A 25,112-nucleotide genomic window follows, 5' to 3' on the forward strand; every position below is an offset into this window, starting at 1 on the left:
AATGCAGATTCTCGTGTTTCTCATTTTAAGGTATTCTCAATTCATGTATTCGCTTATTTAGTTTTTAGCTTTTTCAAATTTACTTTTCCTGAAAGATACCCGCGCATAGCCAGAGCAGTGAGAAATGTATCAAGGACTCTTGCTCCCTAGAACCAAAAAAGATTTGAACCAGATTATCAGGTTCCGTTCTTCAGCACCAGATGAGTAAAAGTGCCCCATGACATGTGCAATGTCCATTTGCTCCACTTTCACAGCAATGAAATTTCCCATGACTCTGAAATCTGCCTCCACATGCATTCGTATTTTAAAGCGATTCTTCTGGCTGAATCCAAGGAAGTAATTGTGCTACATGCCAGGCACCAGACAACAGACAAACAAGCACCAGACACATTACACAGATAGTTCTGTAGATGTTATTCCTCCACTTCCAAATAGTCACACTATTGCTGTTGGCTTCTCAAATCTGTGTTTGTCTTACCAGTCCTGTCCTTCTTGCCAGTAGTCCTTCTTGCTAACATTTCTGTTCTGAGACATCTATCTTGGGTTCCAATCCACCCATGTATTCGCACTCGGGCACATCTTCTGCTAAATAATTCCTACCTCTTTTTCCCCGGGCTCCCCATGTTGCCTCTAATCCCCACCACTGAGAAATAATCACTGCTTTGTTCCGTCTCTTGTAACGCTCTCATACTCCGCAATTCTTTGCTTCACTGCTCTGCCAGAGCTCGCCAAACCTGATCAAATTCTGCACCTGCTTGAGAATACATCTTCTTTGTCACTGGCTCCATCCACCTGCCCTTTGAATCTAGCCACGTACTTTGGCCCATATTTATGCTTTTTTTGTGCCGCATTTGCGTCATATTTTGGCGCAAAAGCGGCGCGAATTTAGAAAAAACAATTATATTTTGTACGTTTGCGTCACATTTGCGTCAAAAAATAAAACAAACGCAGCACAAAAAAAGTATAAATATGGGCTTTTGCGTTTTCTCAATATGGTTTTAGTGAGGCTGAGTTTAGTTGACTTAGACACACTTGGAAAAAATGACAAATTAAGTTGACTAAATACTTTAGCAGATGCAGATAGGGCCGGGCGAAATTTCCTTTATGCCTGCATAATCTTGCTTAATTTCTGGGATTTTGCTTTACTCTTTATACGCAAAATGACAGAGATTATAGCATTAAGCCATGTTGCGTAGTTGGAACTTCATTCAGGTACATCTCCTATCATGGGACAAGGGGAAAACATAATTGAACTGAAATCTAGTGACTATTGTTCATATCACATGCAATGTTGTGGTTCTGTCAGGCCGTAGTAAGTCTCTGTGCCAAAAATGGACACGGGGTGTATTGTGCACTAAAAAATACTGAAAATGTAAAAACCGGCAACTCATGTAATACAGTATGATTTTTGCACAGTTTGTTTATATTTCGCGTAATTTCCACCAATGAAATCACACAAATTTTGCATAGACTGGTTAACACTGCACTCTCTGATGAAACTAGTTGGACATTGATAGGATGGCATAGCCTTTATCATAAGAAGTTTAGACTGCGACAGTGATAAACGTTGTTGTCATCAGCGAAGAGGTGGACTGGTTTATAAGAAAATTGGAGTGCATACTCATGACTCTGTAAGGATGGGAAGGCTGTAGCAAAGCCAGCCTTTCAGATCCAGTGGCCTACTGAAAATTCATGCAATCTCCCAATAGGCTACTTTGGCTCACCGGTCTAACACACAAGGAAACTAAAAGGATAAAAAAAATCCATTTAGAACCATTATTTGCCACATATCTAATGAATAATCAATATCAGCAGACATTCTCTCTTCAAGCCGCCAAAATTGTGCCTGAAAAGATTAACTTGTCGTGGAAATCATTTGGAATGCTCCTGCCATGCTTCCCTTGCGGCCATTTCTCTTTCGTTGAATTCGTCCATTTTGAATTCCAACTCCGATTTGTAACAAGATGTCACAATTTGTCCATTAAAGGAAACAGTGATTGGCAACAGCCAGAGTGCATTGGCCTCGGTTAAAAAAAATCAGTGGACATGTTGTTGCTTTGAAGTGTGACTTGCTCCAGCATTGTTGTGCAGTAATAAACAAAAAAGAAACACGCACACACATTAAAATAGAAATGTAATTTATACCACTCAAGGAATAAAAAGTGAAAAATATTTGTCAACAATAGACACAGCCTTGTTTTAGGTTTTGTAAATGAACGTTGCATTTTGGCTCCCTTCCCTGGGGGAAGACAGAGCAAATTTAGGAGCCGCGCATGCCCTCTGCAGTTCTGCGCTCAAAGGATGAGTTAATGTGCTCTCGATTTGCTCTGATGCAAGGTTTTCCTGGCCTGGGGGCCTTTGTAATCTTCGCTGGCTTGTTGAATTGACGCAGCCCCGGGAGGCTTCGTTCCCATTTCCAGATTAGGCTGGAGCTGTGCGTACAGGCCAACAGGGCACCCTACCCTCTGGGTGCGAATCCTACAGCGAGCGGAGGCCATTAGGCAAACGAGCTCCGAAAATGGTCTCTTCGAGCATCATGAACAAACTAGCGAATTTTTGCAGTTTAGAGAAAGAAAAATTGCTCTAAGGAGGAAATTGTGACACCCTGGGAAGGCTATCCTTTCTAGTACGATCATATTTCCATTCTACTCCTTACACACTCTTCTACTGAAATAGATATATCCGTCCGCAGCTGTCTTAATGTTCTGTTAGAAAGAAAAAACGCTGATTTATTTAGCGAGGTATTTGGAAGTTTCTTGTCTATATCATCATATGTTTCTATATACTTCTTAATACTATGCAATCTTAGAAGCTATGTTTAACTAAAACATGAAATGCACATTTCTATAATCTGTACGATCCATGAATCATCTAAACATTTTTATGTTCCTCTGTAGACAACTCAGTACAGAACTTAGAAGATGACGTAATCAAATCAGTTTTGAAAAAATCATTTTGGACCCTCTCTCGACTGAGCTACAGTTAATTCTGTCAGTCTGCACCATTTCTAAGGAGTAGTCATCCATGGTAAAAAATAATTTTCATTTCCCGGGCTGGACATCTTGGAACAGGAAATGGAAAGGTGAATGCTGCATGCAGGTCTGCACACTCCCATGATCACTGGTAGATGACAGATAGGGCAGCCACCCCAGTGGAGCAGGTGGGCAGGGTGGATTGGGGCACGTCAGGGGCCATGCTTATGTTGAGGTTTGCAGGAAGGGTGCAGCAAGGCCCCAGGAAGCATTGTGCCAGTTGAGGGGGGTTTTCGGTGAAGAACCGATAGGCCAATAAATTCTGTTTGGTGATGATTCAAAGGAGCATGGTGGCTGGCAAGAGGTGCCAGTCAAACCTACACCCACTCCAGTAGTTCCTCATAAATGCCAAGAAGTATTTTTTAAACAACGAATGGCTAAACACAAAGCTTAGCCATCAATTAAAAACAAATACACATGAAGTAGAGAGCAGCGAATCTAGGTAGTTTTGTCTACCCTGGAAACCACATGTGAAGACAGTGATCATAATCCTTAGCATGAAAAGCACTACATGCTCTGTGCTCGAAAAGCAAGTAGGGAGACGGAACAATTATTTAGGGTCAGGGCAGTATCCTAGGACCACATTTGCCTACTTTGTCCTAAAGAAATTAGAGCAAGGTAGCACCTGTACATGTCAAGTCCAGTGTGGAAGCTAACACGCATGATATTCAAGCTGCCAGACTTAGTGTGGCCCTCCTAGCCCTCTAAACATTGCCAGAGGTATAGGACCAGCGAGAGAGGTGTAGGACCAGGGAAAATTCAGGTCCAGAAACAGATGTAAACCAAGGACACAAATAAAATAAAAAGATAAAAGAAGGTATTACAACAATACCTCAAAGATCTATAGGTCTTGAGTCAGAATCATATTTAATGGTGGTGGGAAACTGTCAATAACCATCATAGAAAAGACAGTGCAAACCTATTGCTGAAATTAAATCAGCAGTCACACATCACTCCTTAATTAATATTAAGGAATGAGTAACTTAGGTTAACAATCAAGGAAAATAAAACACACGCCATTTCGACTTTTGACATTTGACTAGTAAATGTAGGACCACCAACATTAATGTGGTCTTTTGGAAACAGGGCAAATAACTTCTCAGTCTCTAAGTCCTTACAGTGTTCCACAGTTCCACACATGCCAAGAGCCCTGGAGAAAAAAATGCCAAATATAGACGATCTAAGTTCAGTGCCACACTTCTCACATAACCAATAACCCATCACCATGTACTTCCTGTACCAGCCATGGAAGGGTCCTTTGTCAAGTGCCCCGCTTGAATATATTTTTCATAGAAACAGTATTCCAGACTACAGGTAGCAATTTCTCAATTGTGCTCTGAGTTGACTCACATCAATTTACTTTTCATATATTACATATATATATACCCCGGGTAAGGATCAAGTTTCTTTAAAACCAATTATTAAGCAGCGTGCTACGGGGGAGATGAGATATGAACCTCATTGACAATAACCCATTTTCAGGCTCATGCACCTATTGACTGCACAATTAATTTATTTCAACAGGGGGGAATGGGGAGGAACCAGTAAGTGATCAAGGGGCCAAACAGGACCTAACGCTGCACCACCTGAGCTTTTATTTTACATACTGCTTAATATAACAGGGTTATGACCTTCAGTCTTGGACAGAACTAATAAAATGCCCTGGTAAGCCAAAAACCAACGGCCAGTGAATCTGTAGGAGTAGGGGATATTAAATACTAATATAGAAGACCAAGGTGAGCAGAACCGGCGGAATGTGTCACTGCTCCCCTATGAGGACTCCACCAACATCTGTGTGCCACTTTACAGGTTCTGTGATTTAACCTGTGTGATGGGTGATCTTTTAAAGTGTCTGCTGAGCGTGTGCTAGCATTAGCAGATGGTTGTTAGTACCAGACTTTAGTCACTGTAACATTGAGATTTCGATAATGTTTGTTTGATGATATGGGCGGATCTCCCCCAGTGTGTAGTCAGCTAGCAGTAGTGCAAAGGCTGATAAACATTTTCAGGTAATGGAATTATTAAACATGATATAGTACTTGGAGAATGTGTCTTCTTACCAGCACATTGTACTGCGAAACAGATATGTTGTTGGGATGCACTGTTAGGCGAACACATTGCTTCATATCCGAGGCAAACCTTCGGGCCTCATGCGATCGATCACAGCTCTCCCTTCGTGTGCACCTGTAAAATAAACAGAGCACAAGCTCATTCATGATGTTACCTTACACAATATAGTCTTGAAAGGACATCTCAAGTTATAGGTAGGCAAGACAAATTAGCCAAAGCCGAGCAATGGGTTTTAGCTCGGCAGTAAGAGCCAAAGCACCAGTCAGGACATAAACAAAATGGCATGTAAAGACACAACAAATCTCATGTAACGATATGGTAACAACTCTTTCAAATTAAAAAATGATCTCTTGAAAGCCTGGGTTACCTTTAAATACCTTAGACTATATCCCTGTATAAACATCTGTTGTAAGTAATATTGTATAAGCATGAACTTTGAAACTTACCAATTTCCAAAAAACAATGGTATGCTAACGGAACCACGGATGTCAATTTGTCAAGTGTAACATGTGAAGCAACACACTGAGTTACTGCAAAGTGCTCTCAGATTTCACACTGAATTAAAATAAGGCATATGTGAAGTAAGACTACTTGTCTAACATCACAAATTTAGGTCAAATGGTGTACCAGTATCTGAGCTCAGGATTTCTGGCTGTACTTTGTGCAATTCAGTAACTGGATGAATATCTCATTTTCTCCTTTCCCATTTATTACTAAAGGCCAATGCGTTGTGTCCCATGATTTATTTCACAGACTAAATTAGTATAAAGTGGTCAGTAAGTATGTAAATTACATACTCATTCGATTTGAAACGCTAGATTTATGAAATGTATTTATAGGAAAAAGTAACAAGTCAAGTGTACGGAAAGGCAGAAACTCACTTAAGTTAATATCCTTGCCTTGACTAAAGTAAACGAAACAGCAGGATTTCAGGAGAAGGAGGCAACACATCTATGAAAAACAACCAGTAAAACAAGTATTTTCCTTCTTTTGTGGAAGACATTGATTTTCCTAGGACCACAAGTGAATACCTTACATTGTATTGTGGTAAAATGGGGAGAAAGTAAAGCCAGTAAAAGCAGCATGAGTAGAGATAGACAGGAACAATGAAATTGGCAAAGATGTGAGAAATGTTTAAAAATACATTTAATTTACACATTTTTAATATCCTTACCCAACTAGCTCAATGTAAAAACAATAATAGTCAGTGCTTTTGAACATTTAGCCTTTACATGTCCAGATGGTACCATAAGCATAGGCATTACACAGTTTTCCTTGCCTGGAAAGCCTTTCATTGTAAGCACACACGTCAGTAACAACAATACTCCAGATTTCAAGATTTAAACCACCCATGATTACCAGAAGAGAGAAGAGGCGAGAAAGAGCTCGGAGCACTGTGCGCACCCAGACCTTTCCTTCCCCACCAAACCGATGTTGTATTAATTAGAGGGAGGTCAAGGCCTGGCTCGCTTCGCTAATTTATTAGTTAGATATTGCTTTTTAAAAATAGATCTCATCAGACATTCCCAGACAATTAATCCACACTAATGACGGATTATTTCTGTAACAAAAGCTGGTGTGCAGCAAGAGCTCTGCTGAGCAAGTCATCATAACCAGGATGGGGACTTGTACCCTCAGAGAAGGATTATTAGATTTACTTATGTGTTGACTTTTGAGAAAAAAATGCATGTAAATAGTGTTGCCAATGGAGATGTGCACTTTTTTTCTTTTGTTTGAAAAGTTAGGCACAGTCAGATAATTTTGGTCTCCACAAAGAAAAGAAAAGTTGCACATCTTCACTTGAAATTAATGTTCCCATTAACTCGCTGTGTATTCGCTGTTGGCAGACGTCCCATGGGACATCAAGTTGCATGGAATAGATTTATTGCGGTGCTAATCCCGAGTGCCATCAGAGAATCATAATGGCCTATGGCTGAAGAGCTGAGCTGTTCAACTCCCCCCAGTGTCGCTCCAGGCATGACATTTCGGTACTAGGGAACGGTGAGGCATGACGTTTGGTTATACAGAACGGTTATGGCCGCTGAGCAGTGCAGTTGCTTGAACACATAAAGACTTTATAGCTGCACACCTGCCTGTGTGGGTGGCAGCAGGGACTTTCATGCTTGAGCACAAAGCCCCTGTTTGGAAAACATTTTCCACGTGTGAAAGTGGCAACCTTTTTTAGAAAAATAAGCAAAGTTGTGAAGAATTACATTTTGAAATCTTGTAACAAGTGGCATGAGATCAAAGTGGTGTAACAGGTAGATAAAACAGTCAGTCAGACGAAGGGCATCATCGCAAAGAATTTCGGGCCAGATGTAGCATCTGATTTTGCACTCGCAAATAGCGAAATCGGCCGTTTGCGAGTGCAAAATCGGGGTCGGCAATGCATCAACTGCATTCCAGACCAAAAAATGAAAATCGCAAAAATTGCGATTTTCTGCGTTGAGACCTGGATTTTGCGAATCGCAATTTGCGATTCGCAAAATCCAGGTCGCAAAGCAATTCTGCAAAAAATCGCAAATTGAGATTTTTCGCAGAATGGTATTTTGCACTTGCAAAATACCATGACCTGCAACCAGGTGGTAACCTGGTGCAAAATTTAAAAATGCAGTACAACTGCATTTTTAAATTAGATATGTAAAGCACACATGCCCTTTTGGCATGTGTGTACTTTACATGTGCAACAAAAAAAAAAATGGGGTGCAGGAGAGGGGGCCTTAGGCCCCCAGCACCCTGGCCCTTTGCTTTTCCCAAATTGCGATTTCTGTTTCAGAAATCGCAATTTGCGAAATGCAAAAAGTTCACAGCTATGGGCCAACAGGCCCATAGCTGCGAATGGGGCCAGTATCGCAATTTGCGATTCGGTAATTGCATTTGCCATTTTTAAGAAATCGCAATTACCGAATCGCAAATGTGATACATGGCCCTTTGCGAGTCGGTAATTGCGATTTCTTAAAAATCGCAATTACCGAATCGCAATGGGCCAGATTCATACATCTGGCCCTTCATCACTTCTTTTCAAATTTCAATAGGTCCGCAGGGATTTAGGTGACGGGATCGAAAGTCTTTTACACTGGAACTCACATCACTACCTAACACCAAGGTATAGAGAGATGCAATAATGGGTTAACACATGAGATGCAATGATGAATTAACCTCTTCGCTCCCAGGCCTTTCCCAATTCAGGTGCCAAGCCTTTTTTGGCTATTTGGGGCAGTTCGTGCTTAGGCCCTCATAACTTTTTGTCCACATAAGCTACCCAGGCCAAATTTGCATCCTTTTTATCCAACATCCTAGTGATTCTACAGGTACCCAGACGTTGTGGGTTTCCCTGAAGGAGACCAAGAAATTAGCTAAAATATAGCCCAAATTTCTTTTTTTTTTTAAAAATGGGAAAAAGGGCTGCAGAAGAAGGCTTGTGTTTTTTCCCCTGAAAACGGCATCAACAAAGGGTTTGCAATGCTAAAATCACCATCTTCCCAGCTTTCAGAGGCCGGCAGATTTGAATTTAAAAAAACAAAAAACATTTTCAACACAATTTTGGCATTTTACTGGGACATACCCCATTTTTACTATTTTTTGTGCTTTCAGCCTCCTTCCAGTTAGTGACAGAAATGGGTGTGAAACCAATACTGGATCCCAGAAAGCTAAACATTTCTGGAAAGTAGATAAAATTCTGAATTCAGCAAGGGGTAAGTTGTGTAGATCCTTCAAGGTTTTCCTACAGAAAATAACAGCTTAAATAAAAAAAGATTGAAATTGAGGTGAAAAAACATCAATTTTTCTCCACGTTTTACTCTGTAACTTTTTCCTACGATGTCAGATTTTTTTAAAGCAATATACCATTACATCGTCTGGACTCTTCTGATTGAGGGGATATATAGTGCTTGTAGGTTCATCAAGAACCCTAGGTATCCAGAGCCAATAAATGAGCTGCACCTTGCAATGGGTTTTCATTCTATGCCGAGTATACAATTCATTTGCTGAAATATAAAGAGTGAAAAATAGGTATCAAAAAAACCTTTGTATTTCCAAAATGGGCGCAAGATAAGGTGTCGAGAAGCGGTGGTTTTTTGCACATCTCTGAATTTCGGGGTGCACAACATGTGAATTACAGGGCATTTCTCAAATAGATGTCTTTTTTACACACTGTCTTACATTTGGAAGGAAAAAATGTAGAGAAAGACAAGGGGCAATAACACTTGTTCTCCTATTCTGTTTTTCCCCAAGTCTCCCAATAAAAATGGTACCTCACTTGCGTGTGTAGGCCTAATGCTAGCGACAGAAAACGCAACATGGACACATCGCATTTTTACAATGAAATCTGACATGTTTTTTGCAAAGTGCCTAGCTGTAGATTGTGGCCTCTAGCTCAGCCGGCACCCAGGGAAACCTACCAAACCTGTGCATTTTTAAAAACTAGACACCTAGGGGAATCCAGGATGGGGTGACTTGTGGGGCTCTCACCAGGTTCTGTTACCCAGAATCCTTTGCAAACCTCAAAATTTGGCCCCAAAACACTTTTTTCATCACATTTCGGTGACAGAAAGTTCTGGAATCTGAGAGGAGCCACAAATTTCCTTCCACCCAGTGTTCCCCCATGTCTCCCGATAAAAATGGTATCTCACTTGTGTGGATAGGCCTAGTGCCGCGAAAGGAAATACCCCAAAACACTATCCGGACACATCAAAATTATCAAATACAAAACTACCTGGTTTTGCGGGGGGCACCTGCGTTTTAGGGCCTGGGCTCAGCAGCCATACAGGGAAACCTACCAAACCCAGACATTTCTGAAAACTAGACACCCGAGGGAGTCCAGGGAGGTGTTACTTGCATGGATCTCCCAGTGTTTTCTTACCCAGAACACTCAGCAAACCTCAAATTTAGCTAAAAAAAACCCACATTTTTCACACATTTCTGTGAGGGATCACCACACCGGGACAAATTTCCTACCACCCAACATTCCCCTCAGTCTCCCAGTAAAAATGATAAATCACTTGTGTAGGCGGGCCAAGCGCCTGTGACAGGGAAGAGCCAAAGACATGTCGAAATTGAGGGGGAACCAAAGCGGTTCCAAAAGGGCAGTTTGAAAAAAAACATTTTTAGGCTGACAAGTGGGGCAGAATTTTTATCAGTATGGATGAGACATTGCTGGGTGGTAGGAATTTTGTGGATTTCTGCAGATTCCGGAAGGTTCCATCACAAAAATGGAGGAAAAAATGTGTAATTCAGCAAAGTTGGAGGTTTGCAGGGCACTGTGGGCATGGCCAACAGTAATGTGCCCCCATGGGGAGCGACCCTTACCCAAGGGGCTGCCCCCCTAAAGAAAACGTACACCAATCCCTGGTGCCTAAGTGGTTTCTGCCCCCCCCGGGGGCAGATCAGCCTAATAGAAATAAGCTGATCTGTCCCCAAGGGGAGCAGAAATGGCCAAAAATAAATTTGCCCCCCCCCCCCCCCTAAAAAATTTTTTTAAAAAAATTATCCCTGGTGCCTAGAGGTTTCTGCCCCCCACCCCCAGGGCAGATCGGCCTAATAACAATAGGCCGATCTACCCCCGGTGGAGGGTAGAAATGACTTAAACAAATTTGCCCCCCCCTGGGGAGTGACCCTTGCCTAAGGGGTCGCTCCCCTTCAGTTGGGGTATAACCATGCCCATTCTGGTTGGTAGCCACCACCACACAATTGTTTTTTTTTATTCCCTGGCATCTGGTAGACTTTCTGCCCCCCCCCCCGGGTGTGGATCGGGGGTAAGTGCCCCATCTGCCCTCTGATGGGCAGAACAACTTCGGCCCCATTTATTTGGGGTGGGGGTATGGCCATACTCCCACCCACTTGTTTTCAAAACAAAATCTTCCCTGGTCTCTGGTGGGCTTTCTGCCAAAAATAGGCCGATCTGCTCCCAAGGGGTGCAGATATGGCCAAAAGTAATGTGCCCCTATGGGGAGCGACCCTTGCCCAAGGGGCTTCCCCTCAAACAAAACACACACATACACACACACTCTAATGCCTAAGTGGTTTCTGCCCCCCCTGGGAGCAGATCGGCCTAATAGAAAAATAGGCCGATCTGCCCCCAAGGGGGGCAGAATTGGCCTAAAAACATTCCCCCCCCACCGACCCCCCCAGGGAGCGACCCTTGCCTAAGGGGTCGCCCCCCTTATCAATATAAATAAAATAAAAAAATCCCTGGTGTCTAGTGGCTTCTGCCCCCCCCTGGGGGGCAGATCAGCCTAATTAATATAGGCCGATCTGACCCCGGGGGAGCAGAAATGCTTTATAATAAATTGCACCCCTTGGGGAGGCCCCTTGGGCAAGGGTCGCTCCCCTTCTTTGTTTACCTATGGTAAACAAACATTCCTGGTGTCTAGTGGGCATTCCTGCAGCACATGCTCAGAGAGACATGAAAAGGGAAGGAAAAGCCTTTCCTTCCCTTTTCATGCCTCTCTGCCTCCCCTGCCCCCATACCGAGGAGAAATTAATCTGTTTCTCCTCGTTCGTGCTGGAAGCATGGCTTCCAGCGTGACGGGAGTTGACCACTGATGAGGTCAGCGCGCGATCACACTCTGACATCATCAGATGTCACTGGTGGGGTGGGGGTGGAAGGGGAAGCAATTCCCCTTCGAGCCCTGTCCTCGGAGGGGCTGGGGGGTAGGCCCTCTGGGGGAGCACTAGCACTTCCCCCCGAAGGCCTGTCTCAGGACGTAATGGTTACGTCCGTGGTGCCTGATCGCCGCGCCACCAGACGTAACCATTACGTCCGTGACGGCGAACCAGTTAACACATGAAATCACATCTACTGTGTCATGATCATACAGTTGTACAGTGGGCACAGAAACACAGTTGTGCTTGTTGCTTGATTTTCTAGAAGTGCAAAGCAAGCTTAAGGTTCATCAATCTCGTTTCACAATGGCATGGCTTCTCAAAAAGCAACACCAAGGGCATCCCTCCTTGTGAAGCAAATTAACGGGGTGTGTTCCCCGATACAGAAGATTCAATATGAACATAGACCATCAATAAATACCAGGAGGCTGCCCATCAGTAGCACCGAGAGCTATTCGCTCAGGTGAACTGTAAGCCCTCTTAGTGCGGTGCCTAGGTGAAGGCTGGGGGATTGTGGGAAATCTGACACGGAACAAATAAGTGTCTCACTTGGAAAAGGGTAAAGTGGAAATAGTCATATCTGCGCAGGGAGAACGGCAAGCCCAGCACATTTCCAGCAAGACTTGACGTCCGTGTTTCAGTCACACGGCTTAATCCACTGTCGATTATATTCACTGGAGTAGAAACATCTGTTTGAAGACCACAGTGCTCATTTCAAAGAACATTTCCAATATAACTCCATTACATTTCACAATTAAGCTAATGTGATGAACTTCCAGGGAGTCTCCATCAGCTTTGTTCTAAGCAAGCGTGGCACACCAATTACACACGGTTTCTGATTCTTGCATCAAGTATGGTTTCTGAAAACCCCGGGAGGGTGAATTAAAACAACATGACACATTCTAACAGTGGTCGTCCTGAAATAAAGTATCTATCGGGGCCACTGCCTAAATTTGCTTTCATTTTTGCAAAGATGATTACCAAATGGTTCTCAAAAGGCAACATTAAGGCCACTTTCGGTATGTGAACATTACTTTGTGCCAACTTTTTGGTCATCTAAAGCTTCAAGACTGGCTAGGAGCCCTGCTCGAAAAAACTAACAAATGCAGGTTAGATAAATGACACACTTTTGTGACAGCATGAAAATCCTCCACTCCTTCCTCGCTGCACAGTCTAAGAAACTTTGGCTATTGTCTTTCACTTGGCTACTGTATTGTTTCAAGTCAAGGAGAGGCAGCTTTTCAGCAATTCTGAAAGCAAAAAATATCTCTGTGCGAAAGCTTTGAACTAGCGAAGAAAGGTTTCAATAGACCGATCAAGCTTTGAAAGTCATACAGAAAAGTTTCTGCGGTGGGAAAAGTTTGCTCCTGTGGAAAGGTCATTTTGGCAATGAGTGCTGAGCTCCTGAAGGGCTGGCAGGAACCACCATGCTGCCAAAGAAAGGGCTCGTCTGTGGCAGGAGAGACTGGACGTCCTCAGCAGGGCTTTCTCCGAGACCTCATAAGTGAGTGAGCTTTCTGAAAAGAGGGCAGGGAGAACTGAATTGCCAAAAAATAGACGCCAGATTAAGAGCACAGGAGGTTGAAGCCCTCTTCAGAACTGCATGCTTCTCACGCTAACCTTCAGCTATGTATAACTACTGCTCCATCATGCATTTTTTCATTTTTTCCCCATCTGACTTTGACATATTCAGGAGGCCTCTAATCCCACAGACCACCCACGCATAGAAGCCAGTGGTCTCAACCAGAGGCCCCTGCTTTCACTGAATTAAACTGGAGCCTCAAATATTCGTCGAAAAAGAAAAAAGGAAAAGAAAAAGACTTGACCTAACCGATACTCCTGATTGGCAGCACATCAGGCCATAACATAAGGAGACAGAGAATCACCAAGCCAGAACAATGTTTATAACCAAAAAACTGAAAAACAAAAATGGCAGCAAGTGGCAATGAATACAATAAAAGTAAGGAAACACGTGTGCTGTCGTGCATCCTTCATTTGTTCATTCCTCCTTTATATCTGGTTCAAACAGGAACTGGCATCACAGGAAAATATATATAACTTGATCTTGGATTGGGTAGCTGACAGAATCGACCACCATCTTGGAAGGAGCATCTCAGAAGACAGACACACCTTTCATTTTCTTCCACACATGGTATGAACAAGGTAGATAAAGAAGACCAAATAAGGCATCTTTTGTCCACTGCTGAACTTTGTCGCCCTAATGCCTCAATTCCTAGTTGATGCTCCTTGCAAGTGGTGGAACACTTCTCTGACTGACAAGGACCACAGAAACGCTAGTGAGATCTAATCCTGTAAAACAGTGCCAAGTCGCTCAATAAGCACACCATCTTCTCCTGCATGATCATCACCTCCGGTAAGCTCCATGTAACATGGTCCTGGTAGAGTTTACTCTCCAATCCACCTTTGTTGCTGGAGAATGCAGACATCCTGCAGTTGCCCAGAAGCCTTCACCCAGTATTCAGACCTCAGAGATCATGAGGTCCTTTTGGTAACGTTGGCCTATAATGACATTGCTTATAAATTGCTTTCTTTGGGATGAAAGCTAGTGTTTACTGCCTGCATCACTCAGAGGGTTTTCTTGAGGACCACTAACCCTGTGTCTCTAACACCTATAAGGTCATAAATACATGATCATGAGTCACTAGATCTATTAACCCCAAGACAAAGATAGCCCAGTCTCCCTAAAGCACCTCTATATGTGGGCAACTTGATCACAAGCAGCAGGATCTATTGGAAGATTAACTAACAGATACTCTATTTTGTACTCACCGTTCCAAAAACACCAATAAAGACTAAGGGCCTGATTACAACTTTGGAGGAGGTGTTAATCCGTCCCAAATGTGACAGATATACCACCAGCCGTATTACGAGTTCCATAGGATATAATGGACTCGTAATACAGCTGGTGCTATATCCGTCACTTTACCGTCACTTTTGGGACGGATTAACTCCTCCTCCAAAGTTGTAATCAGGCCCTACATAATTGTTAGAAGGCCCAACAATGAGTATCAGATTCACCATAATACTGAAGCAGCTCAATTGACCTCAATGTAAAACACTTTCAGCAGTCTAGAGAACTCTGACACTATACACAACGCCAAACTCTCAATTACTCTTATTAGGGTTTTTTGTCAAAATTAATAATGGAACAGGAGTGTAAACCAGGCCGGAAACCACAGAGAAAGTTTCTTATCTGTAAAGCTATTTTCTTGAATATTTATTAGGGCTGAATGCTTGGGCCAACCACCATGTTCTTTAGTTTTGCCACACTGTATCATAAGTGCTTCTCAAGGAGGTTCAGTGAATCTCATTTATAAGCCCAGTCATGTCTCTACAATCACAGAACCGCAGGCTTCATTGAAAGTTTTGATACCACTGGTGGAAATGTGGGTGAATGAAAACAGAGGTTTTGTGGAGAAACCATAAACCGTACCCTAGGGAAATACCAAACCTCAGTCTGTAGTCAGATGTGAGAGAGGCAGAGAGGACAAGCGAGATTGTTGCTGCCTACTGAAGAAACCCTACCTATCAGAAGTACACGATTGTACCAGGTATGGTGGAGTGCCAGCAGTCAGATGCACTTTACAAACACTTACTCGGGGCAATAGGAAAATACTGAGGGGCAAGCTTAAAATGCCCTTCAACTGAGAGAAGGTGAAATGCAAAACAATAAAAGGTAACAATGAACAGATGGAAATGGGTTTCCACAAACTTGGAGGAGGAACTAAGTTTAGGGAACAAGGACAGGCACCAAAACATTGTCCAGTTTTTGGCCATTGCTAAATCTGCTAAATAACAACAACAACAACAACAACAATAATAATAATAATAATAATAATAGAAGAAGAATTAGTTGTTATTAGGGTACCCACAATTTTTCAGAGCAGTCCACCATAGGAGGTGCCAAAGGCTGTGAATGCCAAACACCAAGGCTGCTTCCTTCTGTAGTTCACCTCTTTCTTTCATCCCCTGCAATTTAATTCTCTTTATCTCAATCTTGCAGGTTCTTATCATCCTTGATGCCTCCCTTGGCCAGTTTTTCACTATCTTTCTCTTACTCCTGCTTTCTCCATCTTTTGCCTTTCTTTTTCTTGCTCTGGGTAAAAGTTTGATGATGAAAAAAGTTTAAATTCCCAAAAATGAGAAAAGGTTCCCACTGCCTGCAGTCAACGGCAGACATTATACAACGGTAGTTGGTGAATCTGGGTAGAACCACAGACTCACTGCAATTACTCACAGAACACAAAATCCCAAAAGAGAAATGCTGTGTGTCCAAAATCACAGAGGCCAAACATTGCTGTTCTCAAAGGGCATTATGTCATGCCCTCGTTTGTGGGAACTACTTCTGGGTGGCATCTTGAGGTCCTAAGAGAATTGCTTTGATGTACAACTTGTGCCCCCTTTTCACAGAAACACGGTAAAAAGAAGAATATCTCAAAGTACTAACAAGGAAAGAGGACAGATACCATTGCCGTGGAGATCTGACTCTGGAGGGGAATGAAAGCTCCTGTGGCCACAATCATTGATTTCCAGTGGGATTTTGCTTATATGTGAACTTTTTTTTTTTTTTTTTTTTTTTTTTTTTTTTAGAAAGCATTTTTTTAGCAATATCCAGATACTACTAAGGTTGGCCCACTTTCCAATGAAAAATTAAACTAAAATTTGAATGTAGATGTAAAGGTTGAATTGACATAACGCAAAAGCATTTATCTATTCTCCAACTCCACAAGGCATTTAGCCATCTTCTAACTCGTCACACAGAGATTAAATAAATTGCCCAGGATGACATAAGTAGGTGAGTGCATTAACCTGGATTAGCCACCGCTCCCATAAGGAATGGTTTTTCACAGGAATAACAAAGGGTTCCTTTGGCAGGAACCCGCAAACTGCAACGAGTGTTCACAAATTGAAAGCCTGGAACGTTATAAGAATCAGGCAGGGATTCCTTGTACACCATATTTGTGAAGTTGTACGCCTCTGCAACCCTACTCAAATGTCTCTTTAACAGAAAATAAATACATCTAAATCCCAAAATACATTTCCATTTTGTCAGAAAGCCAGGGTGTGTGCAATACTCCCATTTAATGTAATAGACTGACACAGTTAAAGACACAACAAATGACACATGCACTCTGTAATTTTGCTGATGGCTGCACTATGAAATCGCAGAACTGTGGTGCGGAGCAGACGCAAGTGTGTTTCCAGATTAGAGAAGATGGCTCACTTTTGTCACATTTTCAATTCCTGGATTGGATGAAGTGAAGCAGTGACTCGATTTAAGACATTAAAGCACAAAATTAATTGAGTCAATTGTGTATAATAACTCCGCCTGAGTGAGCCTTTATTGATCGACAATGGACTAAAAGTGCAGTAATTATGATTACATTGTGTTTAACTACTGGTCAATGTGTATGCCAGAACCTAATGAAAAATTGACTGGACTTGGCAGAAGATATTGAAAGAATCAAGAAATATACCTTCTGGAGAAGGGAACTGGTATCCAAGAGACAAGTGTCTGGCAGGACATGCTGAAAAGTCTGAGGCAGTAATGCTCGTAAATGGAGGTGTCTGAAAGCAAGCTGCAGTGCTGGGCGAAGACTCTGGATGACTGGGAAAGTAATATTGAGGAAGGAAGGACTCTCAAGGAACCAGTACACTCCTAAGGATGGGAATCTCAAATGAAACTGCTAAATCATCCAGCAAGGGATCTGGTATAAAGTACCCAAGTGCTCAAGATAGGAAACTGATTTGTATCAATTCACTATTGGAGGTGGGCATCTACTATGAATTACTCAACTCTGTTAGGTAAGAGTGCTTAAATATTCAAGATGAGGTCGCACTTTGCAGCTGCTCCCATCGGTCCGGCTGCCTACAAGATGGCGGTGGCCGGGTGTCCAGCAGCGGGATCTGCTTCCTGCTGAGGATTGCAACCTGGTGCCCCTCTGCACCACTGATCAGTCCCCTGATCGAGCCATGGGCAGCTACAGACATGGGTGTGACGCACCACAGCTGCCGCTGCGGCACTGGCATGTACGGTGAATCCATGACGGCTGAGTAAAATACCTGGCCTGCGGTGGCGACAGTGGACCTGAGAAGCCTGGTCGGGCCTGCAGTGAGGCGCATCACTTCGTGCCTCTCCGATGCTTCGGAGTGGTCGATGGGGCCCATTGCAGGCAAGGGTTTGCAGGGCCGGTGAGGACACACGTCGGAGCTTGTGTAAATGAGCAGATCCAGAGACAGCCCCGGAGTGGGTAGAGTTTGAATTGTCTTGGTGCACCTTGGACCCCTTGAGTGATGTTTGATGGCCGGGGACCTTTCTTTATTTCAACAAGGTTGGCAAGGTGGCATAATGTGGCACTGCACTTGTTTTACAGATGGCCTACCCCATCCACAGGTACTGCAGGATCCCTACCACAATAAACTTGCTGCCTCCCAGTGGAGTAACACCTGGGCAGTCATAGTAGAGGGGTGAGTGATGGCTCCCGGGCCCCTTTTGGGGAGTCCCACCCACTGTACGGAATTGGAACAGTTGCTACTCAGCATTGACGCAATCATGGCAGGCCCATGCAAGAAAGATGGGACCATCCAGTATGTTTTCACCAAGTCAACAAGCGAAAGAAATCGGATCACCGTAGGAACTCATCTCCCTGGCCACCACCTGTTGCTGGAGGGGCCGGATCTGACTCATCCCTTGAGGAACGTCCCGTCACTCGCATTTATTTGGAGAATCATTTTGCTACATTTATACAGACATTGCCACTGTTAAGTAGGAGATGACAGCAGGCATTAAAGGCCTTACAAGAGACATGAGCGAATTGGGAGAGAGGTTTACCCGCATTGAACAAACCTGTGACACACATGGTGAGGAGCTGGATGCTCAACGTCATGAAATTTTGGAACTGCATGATAAGAACAAAGAGCTGCGCTACCAAATAGAGGACCTTGAATACAGGTTCCGGAGTGCCAACATATGCATTAGAGGCATTCTGCTGCAGGTAGTGGTGGGAGGCCTAGAGGATTATGTCTGCAGACTCTTCCATTATGTGGCGCTGAAACTCGCCCCACAAGATATTTGATTGGACCGTACTCACAGAGTGGCCCACCCAGCCAATCTCCTGGTCAACCCCAAGATATCTTAACATGCTTCCATTATTACCAGCAGAAAGACACTATTATGGCAGCCACACAAGGCCATAATACAATAGACTTTGAGAGCATCAAGTTTGGATTGTATCAGGACCTTTCACCTATCACTCTGCAGCGTCAGCGCTTGCTGCGCCCAATGACAAACTTCTGGAAGGAGAAAGGCATTTGCTACCACTGGCGGCATCCATTCTGCCTCAAATGTGTGTGGAATAATGAGATGAGAAGTGTGCACACTTTGGAGGAAGCAAAACCATTGCTGAATTTAGACAACCAGCAAGTGGTGGGGCCCTTTGGCTCCCCACCTCAGGGTTCGTCACCCTCCTCTGCAGGCTTTAGACATTCCGTATGTAGGAAGAATGTGAAAGCATCCAAACCCACTGATGTGGAAAGTCGAGAATTATGTGCTGCTCTCCTCCGCCAAGTCCAATCTAGAAAAACTACCTCTGGCTCAGGAAGTGACTGATTGACCATTACCAAAGAGTGCACAACACAGGCCCCTCTAGCTTTTGGTGCAGTTTATCCCCCACATGGTGGCGGCCACAGGCGGATTGAGATCTGACTCAAAATGCCAACCTGGTTTGCATTGGCAGCAGGACTCCCCCCTCTCCCCCCACCACAGTGGACTGATGTAAGATTGTCTTTGGCAGCCGCAACATGGACCCCTCACGAGCAGGCTACGGCAGCAGCCGGAAGTGGCAGTTTCAGTTCTGTTGATTGTTGTTGTTTTCGATGATGTTTCTTCTCAGCTCTTTCTCTTTACTACTCAGCTCTCGATTCTGCTACCCTTTGACATCCTTACCTCAAAACTAGGTGGGGCCATATACAGCCGAGTCACAGTCATGCATTGCCCGTGCCCAACATATGCCTTCCCTTAGAGTGTGACAGATGGTTCACATAATTCGTTATAATGTTAGGGGCCTTAAACCGCCAGCAAAACGCCTAGCGCTCTTGAAGAATATGCTACGGGAATCCAAATGCGATATTTGCCTGCTTCAGGAGACACATCTCCTTAAGGTGGATTGGAAGTGCTTGCAAGCCCGTTGGTTCGACCGTCAATATTTCTCTTCCACCACAGGGAAAAAAGCAGATGTCACAATCCTTTTTGCCTCCCACTTTGCAGGTAAGGAGGTGAAGACGCAAGCTGAAATACCTGGTAAACTCTTATCAGTTTGCATTGCCTTGCATACATATACTTTCACGCGCACTACCATATACTCCCTGAATGACCACCAGGAGGCTTTTGTACTAGATGCACTGAGCCAAGTGATGGCCAGACGGTCCTCATTGAAGGGGATTTCAATTTAGTCCCTGATGCCAACATGGATAGATCTATACAACAGGCAGATCTTACAGGTATACTCTCTCAGAAGGGCTTGTTGCAATTAAACACTTATGGGCTTACTGATGTATGGCGCAAGCGCCACCCTAAAGAAAAGGTACATACCTTCTTTTATGCTGCACATCAGACATATGCAAGATTGGATCTCTTTCTCATGACCCCATGACTCCTTGCATCCACCACAGCAGTTGATATTGGAGCGGCAGCACTCTTGGACAGCAGTGTGTTTCATATAACTATACAATTGCCTGGCCTGACCCCTCCACACGTACCTGGTGCCTAAACCACATGCTTTTAGCATATGAGGCAACTGTAGCAGAAATAAAAGAAGCAATTAAGGCTTTTCTAGCAACCAACAATAACCCCAAAACCCCTGTAGCGCTTCTATGGAACACCATGAAAGCAGTGCTTCAAGGCCGGTTGATCGCGATAGCGGCATGCTTAAAGAAAGAAAGAAAGGGAAAGAAGGCCATGCTCGAAGGGCGGGTGAATGAACTTGAGGAAGCACATAAACACTCAGTATCACATATGGTTCACCGCACTCTCACAGCAGCGCGCAAACAACTTAGGGCCCTGGACCTGGATAGAGCTGAAAATACTCTGCTGCGTACCAAACAGAGTATTATGTGGGGGGTAATAAATCTGTCTGCCTCGTGGCGCATAAGCTACAAGCCCAAACTGTTCAAAAAAGGGTGGCTGCAATAAAGGGAGCACAAGGAGAACAGCTCCTCATAGAGGAGCAAATCAAGCAGTCTTTTGAGTGCTTCTATGCTGACCTTTACACCGCTATACCGTAGTGGAGAACGATGCACGCTCATATTTGACACTGACCCCCTTAGAAAGCTTAAAACCACAGGATGCGTCCCATTTGGACTGTGACAGTCATTTTGACAAGGTGTTGACTAGCATCTCCCATTTGCCATCCGTTAAAACCCAGGGGCAAGATGGCTATACCGCTGACTTCTATAAGCTGTTTGCCACTTCATTGGCCCCTGTCTTCTCCAGACTATACAACTCTTTTAGCTTTACAGGAACCTTGACCGACACTATGAAGCTAGCTACCAAAACAGTCCTACCCAAACCCTGTAAAGACCCTGTAAAGACCCTGTAAAGACCCAGCACATTGTGCATCATACCAGACAATCTCCTTATGAAATGTGGGTGTTAAGACTTTCACCACTATCTTGGCTACCCGCCTAGCTTCTTACATGCAGGGCCTCCTAGACCCAGTCCAAGCGGGGTTTATCCCTGAGAGGAACTGTAGCGATAATATGAAATGATTGTGTCACCTCCTAGATAAAACTGAGCGCTCCTGGGGCCCAGCACTGCCACTATTATTAGTGAGAAGGCCTTTGACCGGGTGCACTGGCCCTATCTGTTCGAGGTGCTTGGGAGGGCGGGCTTGGGGGGAGGTAGTTATAAGAATCTCAGGGTGACTGTACGAGTTAAAGGCTTAGCCTCCTCTTCATTTAATATTACCCGTCGCACACAACAAGGTTGCCCCTTGCCTCGATTTCTTTTTTGCTCTTTACATAGAGCTTTTAGCTGAGTTTATATGCCAGAAACCCCTAATCATGGGAATTGCCGTAGGAGGGAGAGATCATATGCTGGCTTTCTATGCAGAGGATGTTATGACAGCACTGATGCATGCCCTCAAATCCCTGCCCCCTTTAATGGAGGGACTTGAGGCTTCTAGGAAGGTTTCTGGCTTTAAATTTAACTTCCAAAAGTCACAGATTCTTAATTTAACAGTCCCGGCAGCAGGCAAGGTTATCATTCAGGGCCTCTTGCCCTTCTCCTGGGCTACACAAGGGATGATGTTCCTGGGTCTCCAAATTATTGCCACAACAACGCAAACTGTGAAGAGAAAATACGGCGCCCTTCTACTGAGCACAAGATCTGACCTTCAGACTTGGCAACACTATACACCTTCCTGGCTCAGGCACTTTGTAGCTATTAAGATGAATCTACTACCTAAGATGTTATATGTCACGCAGACCTTATCTTAACAGCACTAAACAAACTGCAACATCTCATAGAGGACTACATCTGGGTGGGTAAGAAAGTGTGCATAGCTAAAAAACAGGGATGTTTATTCAATAAAAGTGGGTGGCATTGGGCTTCCCTACCTCACGTACTAGCCAAGATGCACAGTTGTGATATGTTGTAGAGTGGAACATATCCCTCTCAGAGAAGCACTGGTGCTTCATTGATCAGGCAGTCACCGGGATCCACATCTGGAAGGTGGCTTGGCTCCACAGACACCATTGACCACCTGTGATGTATATCTCACTGATTCTCAGAGCCACAATGAGGACCTGGGCTCTGGTTCAGATCCCAAAATGATTATGTACACGCATCTCCCCACATACGCTGATTATCAGCAGTCCGGTTTTTCCTCCAACTAGCCAGGGTACTAGTTACACATTGGCAACAGGCAAACTGTAACCGAATATGCGACTTCTTTGACCACACGGGCTGTCAAAATTCCCCCACATTCAGAGCTACTATGATGTCCCTTCCCCAGTCTGTTGGCAATACCTAAATATACCCCACTGTGTCAATCAACCCTCCATCCACCCCCATACTAGCCGCACTCTCCGGCCATTTGAAAAATAGCTAATCACTAGAACTACCGATAAGCATCTCCTCTCTAACATACATGCTTTCCTTATAGCATCACAGACATCCCTCAAGTCGTCGGCCCAGCTGTGTTGGGAGACGGAGTGCAAGCGCACATTCACAACCAACGAATGGACTCACAGCTCCAAACAAGCACATTCCTCAGCACGCATCGCTTCAGGCAAGGAAACACTCTTCAAACTAGTCCACTATTGGTATTAAACCCCAGCACGCATGGTTCAATGGATGAAGGATAAGGACACACACTGCTGCAGGGGGTGTGGCCAGGAAGGGACCTTAACTCATCTTTGGTGGTGCCCAAAATTACAACGCTAGTGGACCACTGATCACATACACGGCACTGAACTTTTTAGGTTACCGAGTTACATATTGCTAGGCCTTCCGAATGACCTATTTACCCCTTGAAGTAAGCACGAGGGTGAGCTATCACACTGATACTATGTGCTGCCAAGCAGGTCCTATTATCTCACTGGAGTACATCCAACATACACACTCACTTAGATTGGCTATAGATAATACGGGATCTTCTCAGCATGGAGAAGCTAATGATGGCCTCTGTGGAACAAACAATGCCTCAGTTTGATAGGACCTGGGGACCCTGTTTACAGTTCTTATCCCACAACTTTCTGAAATTAACTTTCCCAGCTTACTTGCGTGTCCTCCGCCTCACACACATCGAACCCACCAAAAATTAATTTCTGTCAGACACTATCATTCTGCCCACCTTCTTTCTCTTTTTGGGTGGTACATCCCCTCCTACTCGGAAGGTCTTCCTTCGTACATGCTGGGTAGTCCCTTCCCTTGTTGTCTCTCCTCTCTTTTTCACGCTTTGTTCCTTCAGTTAATCCCTATGTTTCACCCCCTATGGTTTCTCGCCAGCCAGTGGATGTAGGCAAGGTGATGATTGTATTGTTTTGCCTCAATCTCAAAATAATAAAACGATTTAAACCATAAAATTAAATCAGTACAAAACTCCACCTCTTAAGCTACTAGTCCTGTTGGTCTTTCTAAATTAAAACTCTGCTCCCGCACATGTCAGCTTTGCCCGCCATCTTTTGGATTTGACAATATAAGGGATTATTTCGACTGGCCAGTAATATTATGTAAAGTCTATTAACAGCTTTGGTTAAAGTGCAAATATTATAAATCAGTTTCAATTCAACAGAATAGTGGCTACAGTGAAGGAGCAGTGAGGCACTGGGCCATGAAGAAAACTGAAATCAGGCCCAAAATTCATGGACAGACCCATGTTCGGCTGCCTGCAACAGAATGACGAAGAAGAGCTCATCCATGCATTAGCCAGTGTTATGGTCTGTATGGATTTGAACAACCATAATTCCTCCAAATCCTCTTCATTTAAAAGAATCATGATTTATTTAACAGTGCATTTTATTTTACACACTCTAACTGCTGCAGTGGGAAAGGCCTCCAGGACTTTTTATGTGTACAAGCTCCCATGCTGCCAGCGCCTGTCTGTACCAATTACAGGCTCTGAGACTGGAGGGAAAGCATTGAGAAGGCACTAGCTTTACTCTCTGTATCTGTTTTACATGTTTAACCAAAACAAAGTCCCCCCTGCCTTCAACTCTTTTTTGGAAAATGAACCAGCCATTGCCTTCCTTAGTCTGAATCATAACACTTCTGTGCCTGACTGAATCTAGCAGTTAATGCCAAAATCTGGGGAAACAGTCACTCAAAAATAAAGGTGGCTATACTCAGTTTTCGCACATCCCAACACCATAGCAAATGAGGGTAACAGTAATCCATACAATGATCGAATGAGTCCAAAAAGCAACAAAGAAGAGTCCCTGGAGTGGTGCTCCCATGGTAACAGCAATCAGTCACCCAGGGGGCAAAATTCCATCCCATGAAACAGTCCGGTCAGCTTATGAGGAAGGTACGAAAGCACACACTATGAAGTATTTTAATAAACTCCTTGATAAGCGAGTACACCTGGTCATAGGATCAAGTTGCTAAAATTCATCTGTTTATTCATCCAAATCTTCTACTATAATACACAAAGTTATATCCATAGAAGCAGTTGATACGTGTTTCGTCCACAGTACTTTTTCAATGCTTTCTAAGTCACAGTTCCAAATGCAAGACAAATTGGAGATGCACCATCTGATAAGCTTCAACAAATTATTGAGATCATGGACAAGGGTATGCCAACCGAATACCAAGAGGGTTACAAAGTCACTGAGGTAACCCCAGCCCTTCCTAATGCGTTGTAATGATGTGGCTGTATACAAATGTCT

At 43.8% G+C, this 25,112-nt stretch overlaps 1 protein-coding gene across 2 annotated transcripts in view; it reads right to left on the bottom strand.

The window, feature by feature from the left end:
• PLXNA4 (plexin A4) overlaps positions 1 to 25,112 on the bottom strand; it is an 845,630-nt gene that overhangs the window by 306,578 nt on the left and 513,940 nt on the right. For both annotated transcript variants that reach the window (XM_069229312.1, XM_069229313.1), the window contains exon 6: positions 5,093 to 5,216. In XM_069229312.1, coding sequence (XP_069085413.1) covers positions 5,093 to 5,216 — 124 coding nt within the window. The remainder of the gene's footprint in view (positions 1 to 5,092; positions 5,217 to 25,112) is intronic.

The sequence above is a fragment of the Pleurodeles waltl genome, chromosome 4_1 (assembly GCF_031143425.1).
Source record: "Pleurodeles waltl isolate 20211129_DDA chromosome 4_1, aPleWal1.hap1.20221129, whole genome shotgun sequence".
NCBI lineage: Eukaryota > Metazoa > Chordata > Amphibia > Caudata > Salamandridae > Pleurodeles > Pleurodeles waltl.